Source organism: Geotrypetes seraphini, chromosome 18 (genome assembly GCF_902459505.1).
Source record: "Geotrypetes seraphini chromosome 18, aGeoSer1.1, whole genome shotgun sequence".
Lineage (NCBI taxonomy): Eukaryota > Metazoa > Chordata > Amphibia > Gymnophiona > Dermophiidae > Geotrypetes > Geotrypetes seraphini.
The window spans coordinates 41,147,558-41,165,179 of record NC_047101.1 but is presented as its reverse complement, the minus strand read 5'-3'; the positions used below and the strand labels follow the sequence as shown (position 1 = coordinate 41,165,179).

General features: G+C 41.6%; 1 protein-coding gene across 1 annotated transcript in view; it reads left to right on the top strand.

Annotated features, from left to right (window-relative positions):
- The window catches only part of LOC117351799 (START domain-containing protein 10-like), an 82,718-nt gene that overhangs the window by 45,820 nt on the left and 19,276 nt on the right, over window positions 1-17,622 (top strand). Inside the window, exons 2-3 of the mRNA XM_033927617.1 lie at window positions 4,644-4,791; window positions 12,080-12,183. Of these exons, the coding sequence (XP_033783508.1) occupies window positions 4,644-4,791; window positions 12,080-12,183 (252 nt within the window). The remainder of the gene's footprint in view (window positions 1-4,643; window positions 4,792-12,079; window positions 12,184-17,622) is intronic.

Sequence of the window (17,622 nt, the reverse complement as noted above, 5' to 3'; positions counted from 1 at the left end):
TCACTTTGAACTAAATGGTATTAAAGCGATTCAGAAATCTTGTATTAGATTAGATCAATAAACTTCCCAGGCAGGGATATATTTTGTTCTGTTATGTATTTATCCAGAGACTGCATTTTTATGTTACCGGCCAGTCCAGTTCATTAGATTTGAGTTGACAACAAGCGCTGATAAAGTCCCTGAGCAATTTACTGTCAAGAAGACTTAGCCCACATTACCAAGGACACCTTTTGCTGCGGCTCAGAGAATCAATGCATCTTTCTAACCCTTAAAGCAAGCGGGCGCTGTGACAGTGAAACATTAACCCTTAAATGAGTCCTTTGCCCTTAGAAACCTCTAACCCCGAGGCATCCATTTCTGTCCAGAGAACTTAACAGGAAGTTCAAGCTAGTATGTGGAATTTATGGCTTTGCCCTCTCAGCACAGTCTCCAACAGGGTTCACTGAAAGTGGGAGTTGCAGAACATTGCCCTGGCTCTGACTTAATAAAACAAAGCTGCTCATTGATTGGGAATGATGATTAGCTCCCCAGTTCAGTATGCCACACTTGTTCTGTACTGTTTTATTATGCCCAGTCCCTAATTAGTCACCGACGTGCATAAAGACATCAAAGTTTTATGTTGCGTAAATAAAACTCTAAATCACCCTTGCTGTGCCTGAATGTGGCATGGAGAAGGTAATGGTCTCCCTACTTAAGGCCCACTTATGAAAGGCCAGAGAGTGAAGAGAAATGTTCTGGTACTGGATCATCTGTTGTTCTATTATCCTTTGATACTTAGCTTCTGGAGATCAATATGGGGTAGAATAAATAACGTTTTGGAATCATCAATTCCTCTAACGTATGAGGCAGTTATTTGTGGTACAATATTACATGTTAAACCCCTTATAGATCAATATAAAAGTCGTCTTTTCCTTATAATGACTGGAATAGCCATCCAGATGATCACCCGAAATTAAATTTTTCGTTCTGGTGGGCAACTCTTTGCTCTGGTTATAGATTTGAAAGAATAAATGCTGAAAATATAGGCCATGGTAATATATTTAACTTAATATGGGGCCCATTGGCGTCTTATGTTACCTCATTGTAATTGTATGTTGACTGTGAATCAGTTTGTTCTTTGCTATGGTACATATCCAGGGCGGGGGGGGGGGGATTCTTATGACATAAATTGATTTTTGAATATTTATAATGGGGATGGGTGTGAAGATATCATTATTCAAAATAGATAGGATATTTATGATAATATATGTTTGTGTTATACGGAATGATAATTGTTTGGGTGAACGGGTGGGTGATGAATGTGATTTATTGAGTGATGAGAAAGATGAATGTGATTTATTGTTTTACTATGAGTTGCATTGGTTGTATTGCACTGTTGTAGTTTTGAAAATTAATAAAGAATTAAAAAAAAAAAAAAAAGTTATTTTGCTAGAATACGTGTTCTGCCCAGCATCGGCAAACATCATAGAAAAGATATGTTCTTTGTCCAAAATAATTGGAAAATGGTTATTTTTTAGTCTCATTTCCTATAAATAAACTGCAAAAAGCAACAAAACAAAGAGAAAAAAGGTTCCAACCTAAACTGCAGTAAAAAAACAACAAAAAACAACCAAGAGCAAACAAAACAGAACTGCAGATCTGTACAAGACGTAGGCAAAATTTATTGTGACAAAATAATTATATGCAAACCCTTTTACCAATCAAGGGACCCGACACGGTCCGTGTTTCGGACAAACCTTCGTCAGGGGTCCATGGTAAAAAAAGGGGATAACAAAAAAAGTCACAAAAAATTGTAGAGTAACAGCAAAGTATAAGCGACGTCAAAATTCGCCACTGCAATGAGCCGTCGCTTATACTTTGCTGCTACTCTATAATTTTTTGTGACTTTTTTTGTTATCCCCTTTTTTTACCATGGACCCCTGACGAAGGTTTGTCCGAAACACGGACCGTGTCGGGTCCCTTGATTGGTAAAAGGGTTTGCATATAATTATTTTGTCACAATAAATTTTGCCTACGTCTTGTACAGATCTGCAGTTCTGTTTTGTTTGCTATAAATAAACTGGCCTTATAGATCACACCTTTCCTTTTCTAATACCTTTAAAACATTTATCCAGTTTCTTTCAAATCTGTGCCTCAGATAGTAAAGCATCTATTGTACCTCAGCTCAGATCACACTTTTCAAGTGCCCTCAGTGGCTTTATCACTTAAAATCCTTTGTTATTTCCTGTAGAGAAAGAAACCTGTTCAGCTCAATTCATTTGAAATTTTACAGAGGTCAGAACACATTGTGATGTCATCAGTTTAAAATTAGCCTGGCAGTGGTTGGCATCATTATATGGACATACAAGATCCAAAGGTAGACACCAAATTGCATCACAAATCACAATTCTGCTACAAACCAAATGGGTTTTAAGGGACCATCAGATACTCAAGCTCTCACAAATCAAATCTCTTTTAGGCTTTCAGGAGCTTTAATATATATATCAACCATCTCAGCAAACCTTTTTGTGAATACTGCATAAAAAAAAAAAATATGCAAAGCTTTGGATGTTTATTCATACACGAGGGGGAGGTATTTGATTTGATTAATTGTTCTTGATATAACGCTATGACATCAGTATTAAGTGGTTTACAATACTATAAATCAATAGTCTCCAAAAATTACGCAATAATACAATTCAGTGGTCTACATAAGTTGAACAATATTCAAAATCACAACATAAGTTAATATCAACATCATTGACACTCTTATAAAATTCAATCAAAAATTTGCCAATCCGTAATATAGTTGAAAAAGAATAGTCTTAATCGACTTGTGAAATGCATGATAGGACAAATCCTCATGAAAGCTGTTTAACAAAGAATTCCACAAAGATGGACCAGCATATGAAAAAGCTCTACTTCTTATTACTTCTACGACCACTACTACTTATCACTTATATAGTGCAGAAAGAAGTTCGCAGCACTGTATATTTTGACATTTATAGATGGTCCCTGCTCAGAAGAGCTTACAATCTAACTTGGACAGACAAACATGGGATGCAAAACTCAAGGTGAGAGGACTTAGGAATCAAAAGCACTCTCAAAGAGGTGGGCTTTTAAACGGGCCTTGGATACTGCCAGAGACTGAGCCCGCAGTAGGGATTTGGGCAGCTTGTTCCAAACATATGGTGTAGCAAGGCAGAAGGGATGGAGTTTGGAGTTAGCAGTTGAAGAGAAGGGCACAGACAGAAGGGACTTATCAGCTAATTTCCAGGCTAATTTCTCTAGGACCAGGTAAACTAAAAAGATCCTTCTGTGATGAGCGTAAAGACCTCCCTGTTGAATATTTCACCAATTTCTTGAACAAATACTCTGATGATTTTAAATGCCAGGCCTTAAAGACCAGACACAACAGTTTAAACTCCATGCACTTTGTCACAGGCAGCCAATGCAAGTTATACAAGACCGTAGTAATATGGCCCTTTTTTGGCACCTGTCAAAAGCCTAGCGGCTCATTAATTAGGTTACTCACACATCTTGGAATAGCGTCTTTTATAGAAGCTAGGGGATACTGAAAGTACATATTACATCATTTTACAGAGAGCCACTATAGTGACTGCTGCTTGGTCAAAGAACTCGGAGTGTTCCTTCCAAAGCTACATAGGAGGGGGCTTACTTTGTTGTAGAGAGTTGCGTGGGGACAGAAATCCCTCCCATCTCCGCCCGTCCCCGCCTATATCCTTTCCTACCCCACCGGGATCCTCTCCATTCCCACCCATCCTGTCAGGATCCTCTGTCCCCACCCATCCCCGCAAGGAATTACCTCCATCCCCGCCTGTCCCCATAAAAAGCAGCAATTACTTCTGACAGGATCATCAATTCCACAGTTTCTTTTGTGTTTGCGCTGCTATTTTCCTTGTGGAATCTCTTTGGTGGAACCCTTTTTTTGTTTTCTGTTCAGGTAATTAACTTATAAACCCCCTCTTTTACTAAGACTGACGTTTCCATTATATTATATGGACGAACCCTGCTTCCAAAACCTTCCATCTCCGTGGGAATCCCGTTGGCTAGAGGGGGGTCCCTGTGGGAGTCCTGTGGGCCAGAGGGGGGTCTCCGTGGGAGTCCTGTGGGTTAGGGATGATTCCCGCAAGACCCCCGCGGGATTCCCGCAAACCCCATTCCCGTGCAGACCTCTATTTTGTTGCAGGCAAGCACTTTATCTTCTTAAATCTTTTTAAGCCTTCTGATATTTATTTTGAAGGAAAATTATCTTATTTTTGTGGATCTGACTTCCATGTTTGCTGCTATCGCTCTTTGCCTACAGAAGGCCAATGAAACTGGAAGTCAGAACACAATAGTTAAAAAAAATAAGATCGAAGGAGTGATCATCAGGCCGCAGGGAGGCACCTGGCCATCCATTCCAACCACAGAAGTCATTAAAGAATGGGAAATGGGTCAGGGCTCCTGAGCTTGCCACAGGCCAGGACATATAAGGCCTTCTGTGAACTAAAAGAAAGATATGTATGAGCTGGTTGTACCCATGGCCATTGTTTGCCCACCTCTGCATAATCTCCATATTATCAGGCAGTAGATTTTGTTATGCTACTTAATTGGAAACCTTGATTTTTCAATCTAAATATCAGTTATTTTATTTTTTTCAGATGCGAATTGTATGCAAGGATGTTTCTGCCGAGACTATTTATGATGTCCTCCATGATACGCCTTACCGCAAGAAATGGGACACTAACATGATTGAGACATATGACATCGGGAGACTCACGGTCAACGCAGACGTGGGTTATTATTCCTGTAAGGATCTTTCCCCTGAAAACTGAGAAGCCTTAAACGATATCCAGGCTACCCTACTGTTACAGAATGCTATAGGAAGAAGCTTATGTCTTCCTTTTTATATAGGAGGGTCAGATTTCTCTTTCTTATCCTCCTTTCATCTTTCTCTCTCCGCCTAAGGTCAAAAGAATTAGGTGTAGCCATAGATCGACTATACCAGTGGTTCCCAAACCTGTCCTGGGGGACCCCCAGCCAGTCAGGTTTTCAAGATATCCCTAATGAATATGCATGAGAGAGATTTGCATATAATGGAAGTGACAGGTATGCAAATCTCTCTCATGCATATTCATTAGGGATATCTTGAAAATCTGACTGGCTGGGGGTCCCCCAGGACAGGTTTGGGAACCACTGGACTATACTGATCTATTGATTAAAAAAATGCTTTTCTGTACAATGGAAGTTTCGTACCATTGGTTCAGTCATCAATTCTGTCGGTTTTGGACTACTGTGAAATTGTTTTCCTGGGATCTCATTTAAAAAAAAATTCTTAATAGACTTAGAACAATACAGAATACAGCAGTCTGCTTGATTTTTGGCCTTAAACAAATATGACCTTGTAAGCCCTTATTATCTAAAGCTCCACTGGTTGCTATTTGAGGCTAGAATTTTGTTTAAATTTGGATATTTGTTTTAAAGTTTTATTTGAATTGACACTAACCTACCTCTCTTCCCACTTTGAATTTTATAATTCAAATAAGAATACACGAAAAACCCACTGGTTTATGTTTCGATCGGTAAAAGCATGCCGTTATAAGAGAATTTTAGGGAAAACTTTTGCATTCCAGGCTAGTGCAATGAATTCATGTTGGAACGCTCTTATTCCCTAAGCTCAGTCTTATTGTTTGATAAATATATGACTTAATAGCCAATTTTGTATTTTCCAAGAAATATTTGATATGCTTATGTACATAATTCACTGTATGTACAGCCCTTTCTTGTTGTAAATCGCCTTGAACTAATGGTTTAGCGGTATATAAGAATGTAAATTATTATTATAAAAATTAGCATCCTTCCATGAATATTCACAAAGGGGGCAATAAGGAGTTGCCTAATGGTCAATACAGAAGTCTGAGAACCTGGGGAGCCAAGCTCAATTCCCACTGCAGCTACCCCTGACCTTGGGCAAATCACTAAATCTTCCATTGCCCCAGGCACAAAATAAGTACCTGTAGTGAACCACTTTGATTATAACCACAGAATGGTAGTATATCAAATCCTATCATAGGCAACGGAACGCTATTTCATTTGGGGGAGGGGTGCCCAAAGCCTCCACCCTAGCCCCAGCAGGATTCTACGGTACAACCTTTCTCTCTAGCTCCTGACTCCCCCACCTACCTTTCCCAGTCGCTGTATTCCCCAGTCACTGTAATTTTAAATCTTCCGGCAGCTGCTGTGAAGCGTCACCAAGCGGGCATACCCCGGAATTCTTCATTCTGCTGCAACATTGTGCGGCAGTTGGCCATAAGATTTAAAATTACGTTGACCGGGAGGAGGTAATAGAATACCCAATCCACACGCAATTTAGGCCTGGTTTTTCTTGGCCTATATGAGTGCACCTAAATGTTATGCCACATACGGCCACTAAGCATAATTCTATATATAGCAGGAGCCTTTTTTAGAAATGCGCTGTGCATATTGATCAGCGTTAATTTTATAGGCACCATTTATAGACACAGAAATGTGAACACCTAGATTTTAGGACTTCCCTTTAATTATCATCATGATGCAAAAGCTAATGCTTAAAGCTTTACAGCTTAATCAGGTCAATATTCTAACGGCCTCTTTTACAAAGCCGCGCTAGCGGTTGTGCTGCGCTAACGGCCCCGAAGCCCATAGAGATTTAAAGGGCTATTTCAAATTAGGGTTTTTAAAAAATTATAGTATAATTCATACAATTGTGCAAAGTCAATGTAAACCATATCGAGTCCTCTTTTGCAGGGATGATGTGGTATATAAAATGAAGGGTTAGATTAGATGAGATATTTCCTATAGTTGCAGCAATCCGGGGATATTCAGAGCAATATGCAAACAAATTTGGAAGAAGAGAGCGTTGGTTTTAAAGCTGATGGTCAAAATATAAACAACTTGTGTAATGCAGATGACACAACGCTCATTGCCAGTAGTAAAGAAGACAAGTTAAAGCCAAAAGTCATAACATTGGATCAGAACTGAATATTAATAAAACAAAGATTATGAACATGGAAAATGATGAAGATTTTGAATTTGAAGGAAATAGAACAGAAGTTCAATGGGATTAGGAGGAACATTAACTGCATGGGTTAAAGACTGGCTCAGAGGTAGACTTCAGAGGGTGGTGGTGAATGGTACTCTCTCCGAAACGTCAGAAGTGATCAGTGGAGTGCCGTAGGGCTTGGTCTTGGGTCCGATCCTATTTAATATCTTCGTTCAGGGGCTTCGAGGTAAAATTACATTATTCGCCGATGACGCCAAACTATGCAACATAGTAGGCAACAGCACAGTGCCCGACTGTATGACCCAGGACCTACTCTTACTGGAACAATGGTCCATAACTTGGCAACTAAGTTTTAATGCCAAAAAGTGTAAGGTCATGCACCTTGGCAGCAGAAATCCTTGCAGAACTTACACCCTAAATGGTAAGACCTTAGCAAGAACTGCAGCAGAACGAGACTTGGGAGTGATCATTAGTGAAGACATGAAGACTGCCAATCAAGTGGAGAAAGCTTCATCCAAGGCTAGACAAATGATGGGTTGTATCCGAAGAAGTTTCGTCAGTCGGAAGCCCTAAGTTATAATGCCATTGTACAGATCCATGGTGAGACCTCATCTGGAATATTGTGTACAATTCTGGAGGCCACATTATCAAAAAGATGTACTGAGAGTTGAGTCAGTTCAGCAAATGGCCACTAGGATGGTTTCAGGACTTAAGGATCTCCCGTATGAGGAACGGCTGGGTAAATTGCAGCTATACTCATTCGAGGAATGCAGAGAGAGGGGAGACATGATTGAGACGTTCAAATATGTCACGGGCCGTATTGAGGTAGAAGAAAATATCTTTTTCCTTTAAGGACCTACAGCAAGAACAGGGCATCCGTTGAAAACCAGGGGTGGGAGATTTCATAGCGACACCAGGAAGTATTTCTTCACCGAAAGAGTCGTTGATCATTGGAATGATCTTCCACTGCAAGTAGTTGAGGCTAGCAGCGTGCTAGATTTTAAGAAAAAATGGGATAAGCATTTGGGATCACTTCATGGAAGAAATTAGGGGGGTGGGTCATTAGAGTGGGCAGACTTGGGCCTTGGCCCTTTTTTTCATCATTTTCTAAGTTTCTAAGTTCCAAAGAGCTTTAATCTTTTGGGCTTTTTCAGGAAGTCAATCAAAATTTCTCTCTTTAATAAATTTCTCTGACCCCTCTCCTGCCTTGATGTACTTTTAGACCACTTCCAGATAAATCTGACCAATCTTAACACACTAATGTAACCTCGAAAAGCTTTCTGTTATATTGCTGTTTGCACATAGTCTCTTCCTCTGTAAACTGCTTTGAACTGTTTGTAGTATAGCGATATCCGTTATAATAATTCCCTTAGCGCGCATGCACACTTCAAACCTGGTGGCTCCGTGCGTTCGTAGCTCCGTGGCCGGCAGAGAAACTGTATTGTAAAGCAGAGAAGTTGGTAAAGCGTGTGGTGCGTGCGATGCATGTGTGTATTTGGCGCGTGTGCGCACATTCGATTTGCTGCGAGTGGCGTTTTACTTTACCCAGCAGCAGTTATTCTGTGCCGGTTGCCATTTCCAACACAACGCGTGATAAAAAAATTAAAATAAAAGGTAGGTGGGAGAAGGGGCACGATAATTGACATCCCCAATATTCCCCCGACGTCCCGGACCTCCCCCGACATCCCCCTGACATCTCCACACACACACACAGGACAGGGGGCCAAACAGATGGGACATTGACAGACTGACAGAAAAGGTGGCAGTGAAAGACACACACAGAAGGACAGGGGGCCAGGGAGAGAGATTAAAAGAAAAAAAAAACAAAAAACAGACAGCGGACAAGAAGAGAGAGACACACACAGAAATAAAAACAGACAGACAGTGGCCAAGGAGACAGACAGCAAAAAAGACAGACAGACATACAGCGGCCAAGGAGACAGACAGCAAAATAAGACAGACTGCAGGCAAGGAGAGAAGAGAGAGAGACAGAAAGACAGACAAACAGACAGCTGCTAACAAGAGAGAGAGACAGACAGAAAGACAGAAAGACACACAGACAGCGGCCAAGGAGAGAGAGACAGAGACAGAAAGACAGACAGCGGCCAAGGAGAGAGAGAGAGACAGAAAGACAGACAGACACTCAGACAGTGGTCAAGAAGAGACACAGAAAGAAAGACAGACAGTGGCCAGAGAGAGAGAGACAGACAGACAGACACATCTATTCTAGCACCCGTTAATGTAACGGGCTTAAAGACTAGTATAAAAATAAAGTTATTATTATTATTATTAAACAAGGAAGCAACTAGCATAAGAACATAAGAAAAGCCCTCACTGGATCAGACCGAGGTCCATCCAGTCCGGTGATCCGCACACGCGGCGGCCCATTTAGGTACTCCTGATTGGAGACCCAGATATACCATAGCCCTCAATACAATTTGCAAGAAGGTGTTCATCCAACTTGCGCTTGAATCCCAGTACAGTAATCTCTGTCACAACATCTTCCGGGAGAGCATTCCAAATTCCCAGCACGCGCTGCGTAAAAAAGAACTTCCTGACATTCGTCCTGAACCTGCTGCCACTCAGTTTCAGACTGTGACCTCTTGTCCGTGTCACATCTGAAAAAGTTAGCAATGCTTCTTCTTGGTCGATTTTATCAAATCCCTTTATTATTTTAAAAGTCTTTATTAAATCCCCTCTCAGTCTTCTCTGCTCGAGGGTAAACAATCCCAATTTCCTAAAGTGCTCTTTGTAGCTCAAATTCTCCAATCCCTTGACAAGTTTCGTGGCTCTCCTCTGTACCCTTTCCAGCAGAATTATATCTTTCTTGAGGTATGGAGACCAGTGTTGGACACAGTATTCCAATTGCGGTCTGACCATTGCTCTACTCGTGATCCCCTTCTTAATCATGCCCAACATCCTGTTTGCTTTCTTCGCCGCCGCCACACATTGTGCCGAAGGCTTTAGGGTTACTTCACAGCATAGCATTTGGCTGCTCTATAATGAAGGCTCTTGATAAGGTATTTAAAGGCAAGGAAATAACAGTTAAAATGAAGATCAAACTGGTCCATGTATTCACTTTCTCAGTGGTCAATTACAGAAACAAGACAGAAAGAGGATAGACTCATTTGAACTCTGGTGCTGGAGAAGGATTCTATGCAATCAGTGGACCGCTTGGAGAACTAACACATCAATTTTGGAAGAGATCAGACCAGATATGTCACTTGAAGCCCACATGGTGAGGTTATGATTATCATATTTTGGTCACACTGTTCGATGAGAGAGATCACTGGAGAAGGATGTCATGTATGGGAAGGCTTAAGGAACTAGGTGAAGAGGACTAGACACATTGACAAATACTATGGGGATGATGCTGGAGGAACTTGTCGGACTTGCATTAGACTGACTTCTTTTTGGATCTTTACCTCATCGTCACTAGGACTCGAACTCGAGCCGATGGCACATTACACACACACATCGAAACAGTGCTGCTGAATATCCTTAGAACATTAACCAGACAGTACCAGGACAATTTATTCGGCAGGACATAGCCTTTTTCTAAACTGCTGCTTTTCACACAAACACCAGCTGTGTCCACTTATGCAGCCAGTTTTAAATTGCTTCCTATCCATACGACTTCTTATATTGCTGGGAGATGAGAACTCTAGTCAGCTTAAACCTCCTCAGTCATTTTCACTCAGTAGATTCCTGATGAAGATTAGAGCTGGAGGAGGTTCATCATTTCTGGCAATGAACATGAGTGGGATGCATTCTTCACATTATCAAGATGTAGCTCAAATGTACAAGCTAGATAAAGTGAAAAACATTGCTCTATTTATATCTATTTTATAATCAGCTATTAATTGTTGAACATGGGATATATTTCATCTGTTCCAAATGACTACTATACTTCCTCTTGTTGGTTCTTTCAAAGTAGTATTGGCAAAGATGCTTCAATGAAGATGGTATCATCTCAGTAAATGTAACAAAAAAAAGGACTTCAAAGTGTGACTTTTGTCTCTGCTGATTTTTTTTTTCTGAAAAGTTCCCATAATAAAGAAAAAGCATTTGGATAAAGGTGAGCCGGTTGATATAGTATATCTAGATTTTCAGAAAGCTTTTGATAAAGTTCCTTATGAAAGGCTCCAGAGAAAATTAAAGTGTCATGTGGCAAAGTTCAGTTGTGGATTAGGAATTGGTTATCGGATAGAAAACAGAGAGTCGGGTTAAATGGTCATTTTTCTCATTGAAGGAGAGTAAACAGTGGAGTGCCGCAAGGGTCTGTACTGGGACCGGTGCTATTTAACTTATTTATAAATGATCTAGAAATTGGAACGACGAGTGAGGTGATTAAATTTGCAGATAACACTAAACTGTTCAAAGTTGTTAAAACGCATGTGGATTGTGAAAAATTGCAGGCAGACCTTAGGAAATTGGAAGACTGGGCGTTCAAATGGCAGATGAAATCTAATGTGGACAAACGCAAAGTGATGCACATTGGGAAGAATAACCTGAATTGCAGTTACCGGATGCTAGGGTCCACCTTGGGGATTAGCGCCCAAGAAAAGGATCTGGGTATCATCGTAGACAATACGATGAAATCTTCCGCCCAATGTGCAGCAGCGGCCAAAAAAGCAAATAGGATGCTAGGAATTATTTTTAAAGGGATGGTTAACAAGACTAAGAATGTTATAATGCCCCTGTATAGCTCCATGGTACGATCTCATCTGGATGCATTTAATTCTGGTCTCCTTATCTCATGAAAGATATAGTGGCACTAGAAAAGGTTCAAAGGAGGTGCAATTCTGGCGCCCTTTTAAATGCTACCGAAAATTAGCAATTTGTCCTGAACAAGCAATTTAACTGGCCAGGAGCTGTTTCTGGCTAGTTATACCACTTTGAATATTGGCCCCTTTGTCTTTATGCTAAATTGTCACCGATAATAGCATTTCAGCTGTCTGCTACAACTATTTTTTTCAGTAAGCTAGTTCGTCCATGAATAGGTAAACTGAAGATTGAAAAATATGTAAGCTAATGGGAATGTCTTCATTGTAGGGAAGTGTCCGAGCCCTTTGAAGAATCGAGATTTTATAACCCTGCGGTCCTGGTTACCTCTTGGCAATGATTATATGATCATCAATTATTCCGTCAAGCACCCGGTAAGCTGCTCTCTTGGTTTCAATAGGGTGTTTCAATTAAACTAGCATTTTCCCAGCTATCTAGAAATCTTTATTTACTGTAGGTCAGGGGTGTCCAACCTGTGGCCCAAGGGCCGCATGCGGCCCCGTGAAGTATTTTGTGCGGCCTCGGTCGAGGGCGATGCAGTGTTTTCCTCTGCTGCCCCCAGGTGTTTACCGTCTTGCCGGCTCCCTCCTCTGTCTTGCTGCAGCGTTTGTGCGGCCCCAGAAACATTTTTTTTGGCCAATGCAGCCCAGGGAAGCCAAAAGGTTGGACACCCCTGCTGTAGGTCCTTAGAACTATCCTTTGGACGCCACATTGAAACTTTTCTGCTTCTACAGAAGCCTCGGTAGCTCTCAGAAGCATTCTTTCCACAGCCACGATAGTGCATGGATTTCACCCCATTTTCAATATACTGTAGGTGTTGCCAAAGCCGGCACAAGAGCGTGTGCAGTTTTCATCGATAATCTCTGCACTGCACACGTTAGGGGGTGATTTTATAAGGTTTATATGGATTTAGCTCACATCTTTTTTTTCAGTAGATACTCAAAGTGCACTAGTGCATGAGTAGAGTTCACTTAGACGTGAATAGATTATTATTTATTTCTTTAGATTTATATCCCGTCCTCCCCAAAGAGCTCAGAATGGGTTACAGTTCACAGTGTTACAATGTAGGGTGTGTTGCAATATATCTTCATATAGGATTACTTACTGATGCTGGTGAAGGTTTGAGGGAGTGATTAGGCATAAAGGTAGGCTTTTACAGCTTTTCTAAAGTTAAGAAGTCCTTTACGGGTTCTGATATGAGGAGGTAGGCTGTTCCACAGGTTTGGTAAGAAATGGGAATAGGATTGTTTCCAGGCTGTCTGGAGTTGGTGTGTGTAGGCATATTTCATCTTGGGAGCATAGCATTCTCTTTGGGATGTAGAGAGGAAGTTTGTCTGAGAAGTATTTGGGTGTCAAGTTGTAGAGGGATTTAATAGCCAACATTAGGCCTTTGAAAATATAGCATTTGGTTATGGGCAGCCAGTGGGCCGAAATCAGTGCTGGAGAGATTGGATCATGGTGCTTGTTGGTTTTTCAGCAGTCTAGTTGCTGCATTTTGAATTCGCTGTCTTCTTATTTATTTATTTTTTTTATTTATTCAATTTTCTATACCGTTTTCCCAGGAGATCTCAGAACGGTTTACACGAGTTTATTCAGGTACTCAAGTAGTTTTCCCTGTAGTCGTTTGATGGGTTTTTTTTGGGTTTTTTTTGCTGTAAGACCGTTGAATAAAGCTTTGCAGTAATCCAGGCATGTAAGGACAAAAGCATAGAGTAGTTGGGTGAAGTCTTGTTCCGTGAAGTAGTTTCTTATCTTTCAGAGCTGGCGGAGGTAGTAGAATAATCAAGTCACAGACATTTACTCCTGCTAGAGAACAGGAGTAAATGTCCAAATCTGCATGGTAGGCTTAGGGGTTCATTTTCAAACAGACACACAGACCCTGATTCTATTTTTAAGAAGTGCCGTCCATTAGGTCTCTAGATCAGCGCATCTAATTTACTTCCCCTTTTATCAAGTCAAGTGGTGCGAGCTAAATGCTGAGCAGCCCATTCTAATTCTATGAGCGACTCGGCATTTTGCTTGCACTTCTCAGCAGCAGAGCTTGATAAAAAGGGGGCGGGGGTTAATTTTTTTTTAATTGGTTCAGTTGGTACTCTTAATTTTAAAAAAATTTTAGTTTTCAAGTAGGCGCCTAACTCAGTAGGCATCTACACTAAGGTGCCTACCCAACATGTAGGCATGGTTAGAGGCAGAGTTTGGGCATGGATTGATTTAGACACCAGTAGGTGCCTACCTTAAGTGTTGGTACATTAGGGCAGGAAAATCCTGGCCTAATATACCGGTGCCTAACTCCCCCCCTTCTCCCCCCCACACACACTTTTACATAGTGCAGTTTTTAGCACTGGCCAGGGCACTAACAGTTCCAAGGATTGGTCAACCTACAACTAGTAAACTACCTAGATAAATTTAACATCCTCATTGAACATCAATCAGGTTTCAGGAAAGGATACAGCACAGAAACCGTCATAGCTTCCATACTAAACCACCTGTATGATCTTTTCAGCAAATGCAAAAGTGCTCTGATTTTGCAACTAGACCTTAGCAGTGCGTTCGTCCTAGTAGACCACAAAATCATGCTACTTTGCCTAGATGCAATGGGGCTCTCGGGAAAGGTAAAGAAATGGTTCCAAGAATTCCTAACAAACAGATCCTACTGAGTAGCCAGCAATGGAAATTACTACAACCCATGGAAAAACCCGTCAGGGGTGCCCCAAGGCTCCCCAATATCACCCACACTGTTCAACATCTACATTACATCCTTAGGTCATCTACTACAAAAATTAAACTTAAAGCATTACATATACGCAGACGATATATCCATCCTAATCCCTTTAAGTGACATCACATATGAAATTATAGATAACCTCTCACACACAATGATAGAAATCGAAAAATGGATTACCAACTTCAAACTGAAACTAAACACAGAAAAGACAAAAGTCTTTTTGGCAAGCCACAATGACAAAATAACCAGAACATCGTTAAAAGTAAATGACCAAAATACCCAATCTCCAAAACCATAAAAATACTGGGTATCACACTAGATACACACTTAACCATGGCTGACCACACAAACTTACTGGTGAAGAAATGTTTTTACACGATGTGGAAACTAAGGACTATTAAAAAATACTTCGACACAACATCCTTTAGACTATTGGTGCAGCCACTGATCCTATCTATCCTGGACTACTGCAACATCGCCTACCTGGGTATCCCAAAAAAAACAGTACAAAAATTAAGAATTGTGCAAAACACTGCAGTTCACTTGATCTTCGGACTGAGGAAAAAAGACCATATTAGCCCCTACTACAAAAAATTGCACTGGTTGCCAATGGAGGCGTGAATACTGTTCAAGTTTGCATGTATCTGTTTCAAACAGGTCTGGGGACTAGCACCTTCCTATCTGCTACCACAAAACCCCACACGAACAAACGGAAACATCTTTCCATACCCAAAGATCACAGGCTGCAAATACAAATCCTTTCTGGACAAGAACCTTCATGTTCCAAGCAAGCAGACAGCAATCCTGGCTGGGAAACTACCTAAATAGAGCCAGGTAGACCTACGGTGCATTCCGAAAATCAATTAAAACCGTTCTATTTGACAAATTCATTGCCTAAACAGATGGCCTTCACTCACTATGATAGTTCCCCTTTGCAAACCTGATGTAATTTCTCATGTAACTCCTATTTCTTCTTGCATTCTGTAATTCGCTGATTGTCCAGCCTTCTTTCAATGTGAACCGCCTAGAAGTCATTTGACTATGGCGGTTCTATAGGATTAGGATGAGTTCTATAGGATTAGGTAACACATTGACGAAATGGGTTGGGAGCTGGCTTGGAGGTAGGCTCCAAAGGGTGGTGGTGAACGGCACCCCCTCCGAAATGACGGAGGTGATTAGTGGAGTACCACAGGGCTCAGTCTTGGGCCCAATCCTATTCAACATCTTTATAAGAGACTTGGCAGAAGGGCTTCGAGGTAAAATAACATTATTCGCCGATGACGCCAAACTGAGTAATGTAGTGGGCAAATGCACAACAGACGAAGATTCAGTGCCCGACAACATGATGCACGACCTACTCCTACTGGAGCGATGGTCTAGGACATGGCAACTAAACTTCAATGCCAAAAAATGCAAAGTTATGCACCTGGGCAGCCAGAATCCATGCAAGTCTTATACCCTTAATGGCGAGATCCTAGCAAAAACGGTAGCAGAACGAGACTTGGGGGTAATCGTCAGTGAGGACATGAAGTCTGCCAATCAAGTGGAGCAGGCTTCGTCCAAGGCAAGACAAATCATGGGCTGCATACGAAGGGGTTTCGTCAGTCGTAAGGCGGAAGTCATTATGCCATTGTATAGATCCATGGTGAGGCCCCACCTGGAGTACTGTGTGCAATTCTGGAGGCCGCATTATCGCAAGGATGTGCTGAGACTGGAGTCGGTGCAAAGAATGGCCACCCGGATGGTCTCGGGACTCAAGGATCTACCATACGAAAAACGGCTTGACAAATTGCAGCTATACTCGCTCGAGGAGCGCAGAGAGAGGGGGGACATGATCGAGACGTTCAAGTATCTTACGGGCCGCATCGAGGCGGAGGAAGATATCTTCTTTTTCAAGGGTCCCACGACAACAAGAGGGCATCCGTTGAAAATCAGGGGCGGGAAACTACGAGGTGACACCAGGAAATTCTTTTTCACTGAAAGAGTGATTGATCGCTGGAATAGTCTTCCACTACAGGTGATTGAGGCCAGCAGCGTGCCTGATTTTAAGGCCAAATGGGATCGGCACATGGGATCTATTCACAGGGCAAAGGTAGGGGAGGGACATTAAGGTGGGCAGACTAGATGGGCCGTGGGCCCTTATCTGCCGTCTATTTCTATGTTTCTATGTTATAGAAAAATACAGTTATTATTATTATTATTATTATTATTATTAATAACACTCATAGGAATTCTATGAGCATCAGAGCAGTTACTGCCATGGGCCAGCACTAAAAACCGTGCTACAGTTTTGTAAAAGGGAGGGTAAGTTACAGACACCTACTTACACGTTTCTACAAACGGTGGTAAATTTTGAATGACATGTGGTAGATGTGTGTCTTTAAATGCTAAAATTAGCCCTTTAATTTCTGCCCCGTATGATATTATTTTAGAAAGATAAATAGGCTCCTATGCCCCTTTTTAAAATAGTGTACTTAAGGTTTAGTTTAGTGCCAAAGAAGGTGCCCACTTACCCAATTAGATACCTTTTTATAAAATTACCCTCTCACTGGATATGAGGAGGCCACAGAAAAGTTCTCAGCCCAGCCAACAAAGTTGGTGTAGTCCCCATCTAGGACTATACACTTACCCCCTCTTCTACGAAACTGCGCTAGCAGTTTCTAGCACAGAAAGCCGTGCTGAATGACCCGCGCTACTCCCGACGCTCATAGGAGCTCTATGAGCGTCGGGAGCAGCGTGGGTCATTCAGCGCGGCTCTCTGCGCTAGAAACTGCTAGCGTGGTTTCGTAGAAGAGGGGGGTTAGGCCAGCAATTTTCATTACTTATTTTTCCGACCGAACCAAAAAAGTGGAAAATCACTGTACTAAGGGGCTGATTCTATAAACAGTGGCTAAATCAGCCAGCGCCTAAGAAAAAGGTACTGGCTGCATGTCAGTCACACTTAGGCATCATTGGCAGGACCACGGCTAGCAGCACCTATGTAAAAACCTAGGCGCTTGAAATGTAGGCCAGGGTTTTAAAGGCTTATATTTCACTCAGTCACACTACGCCCATAGAAATGCCCATGTAGGCATTAGGCGCTGCTAAG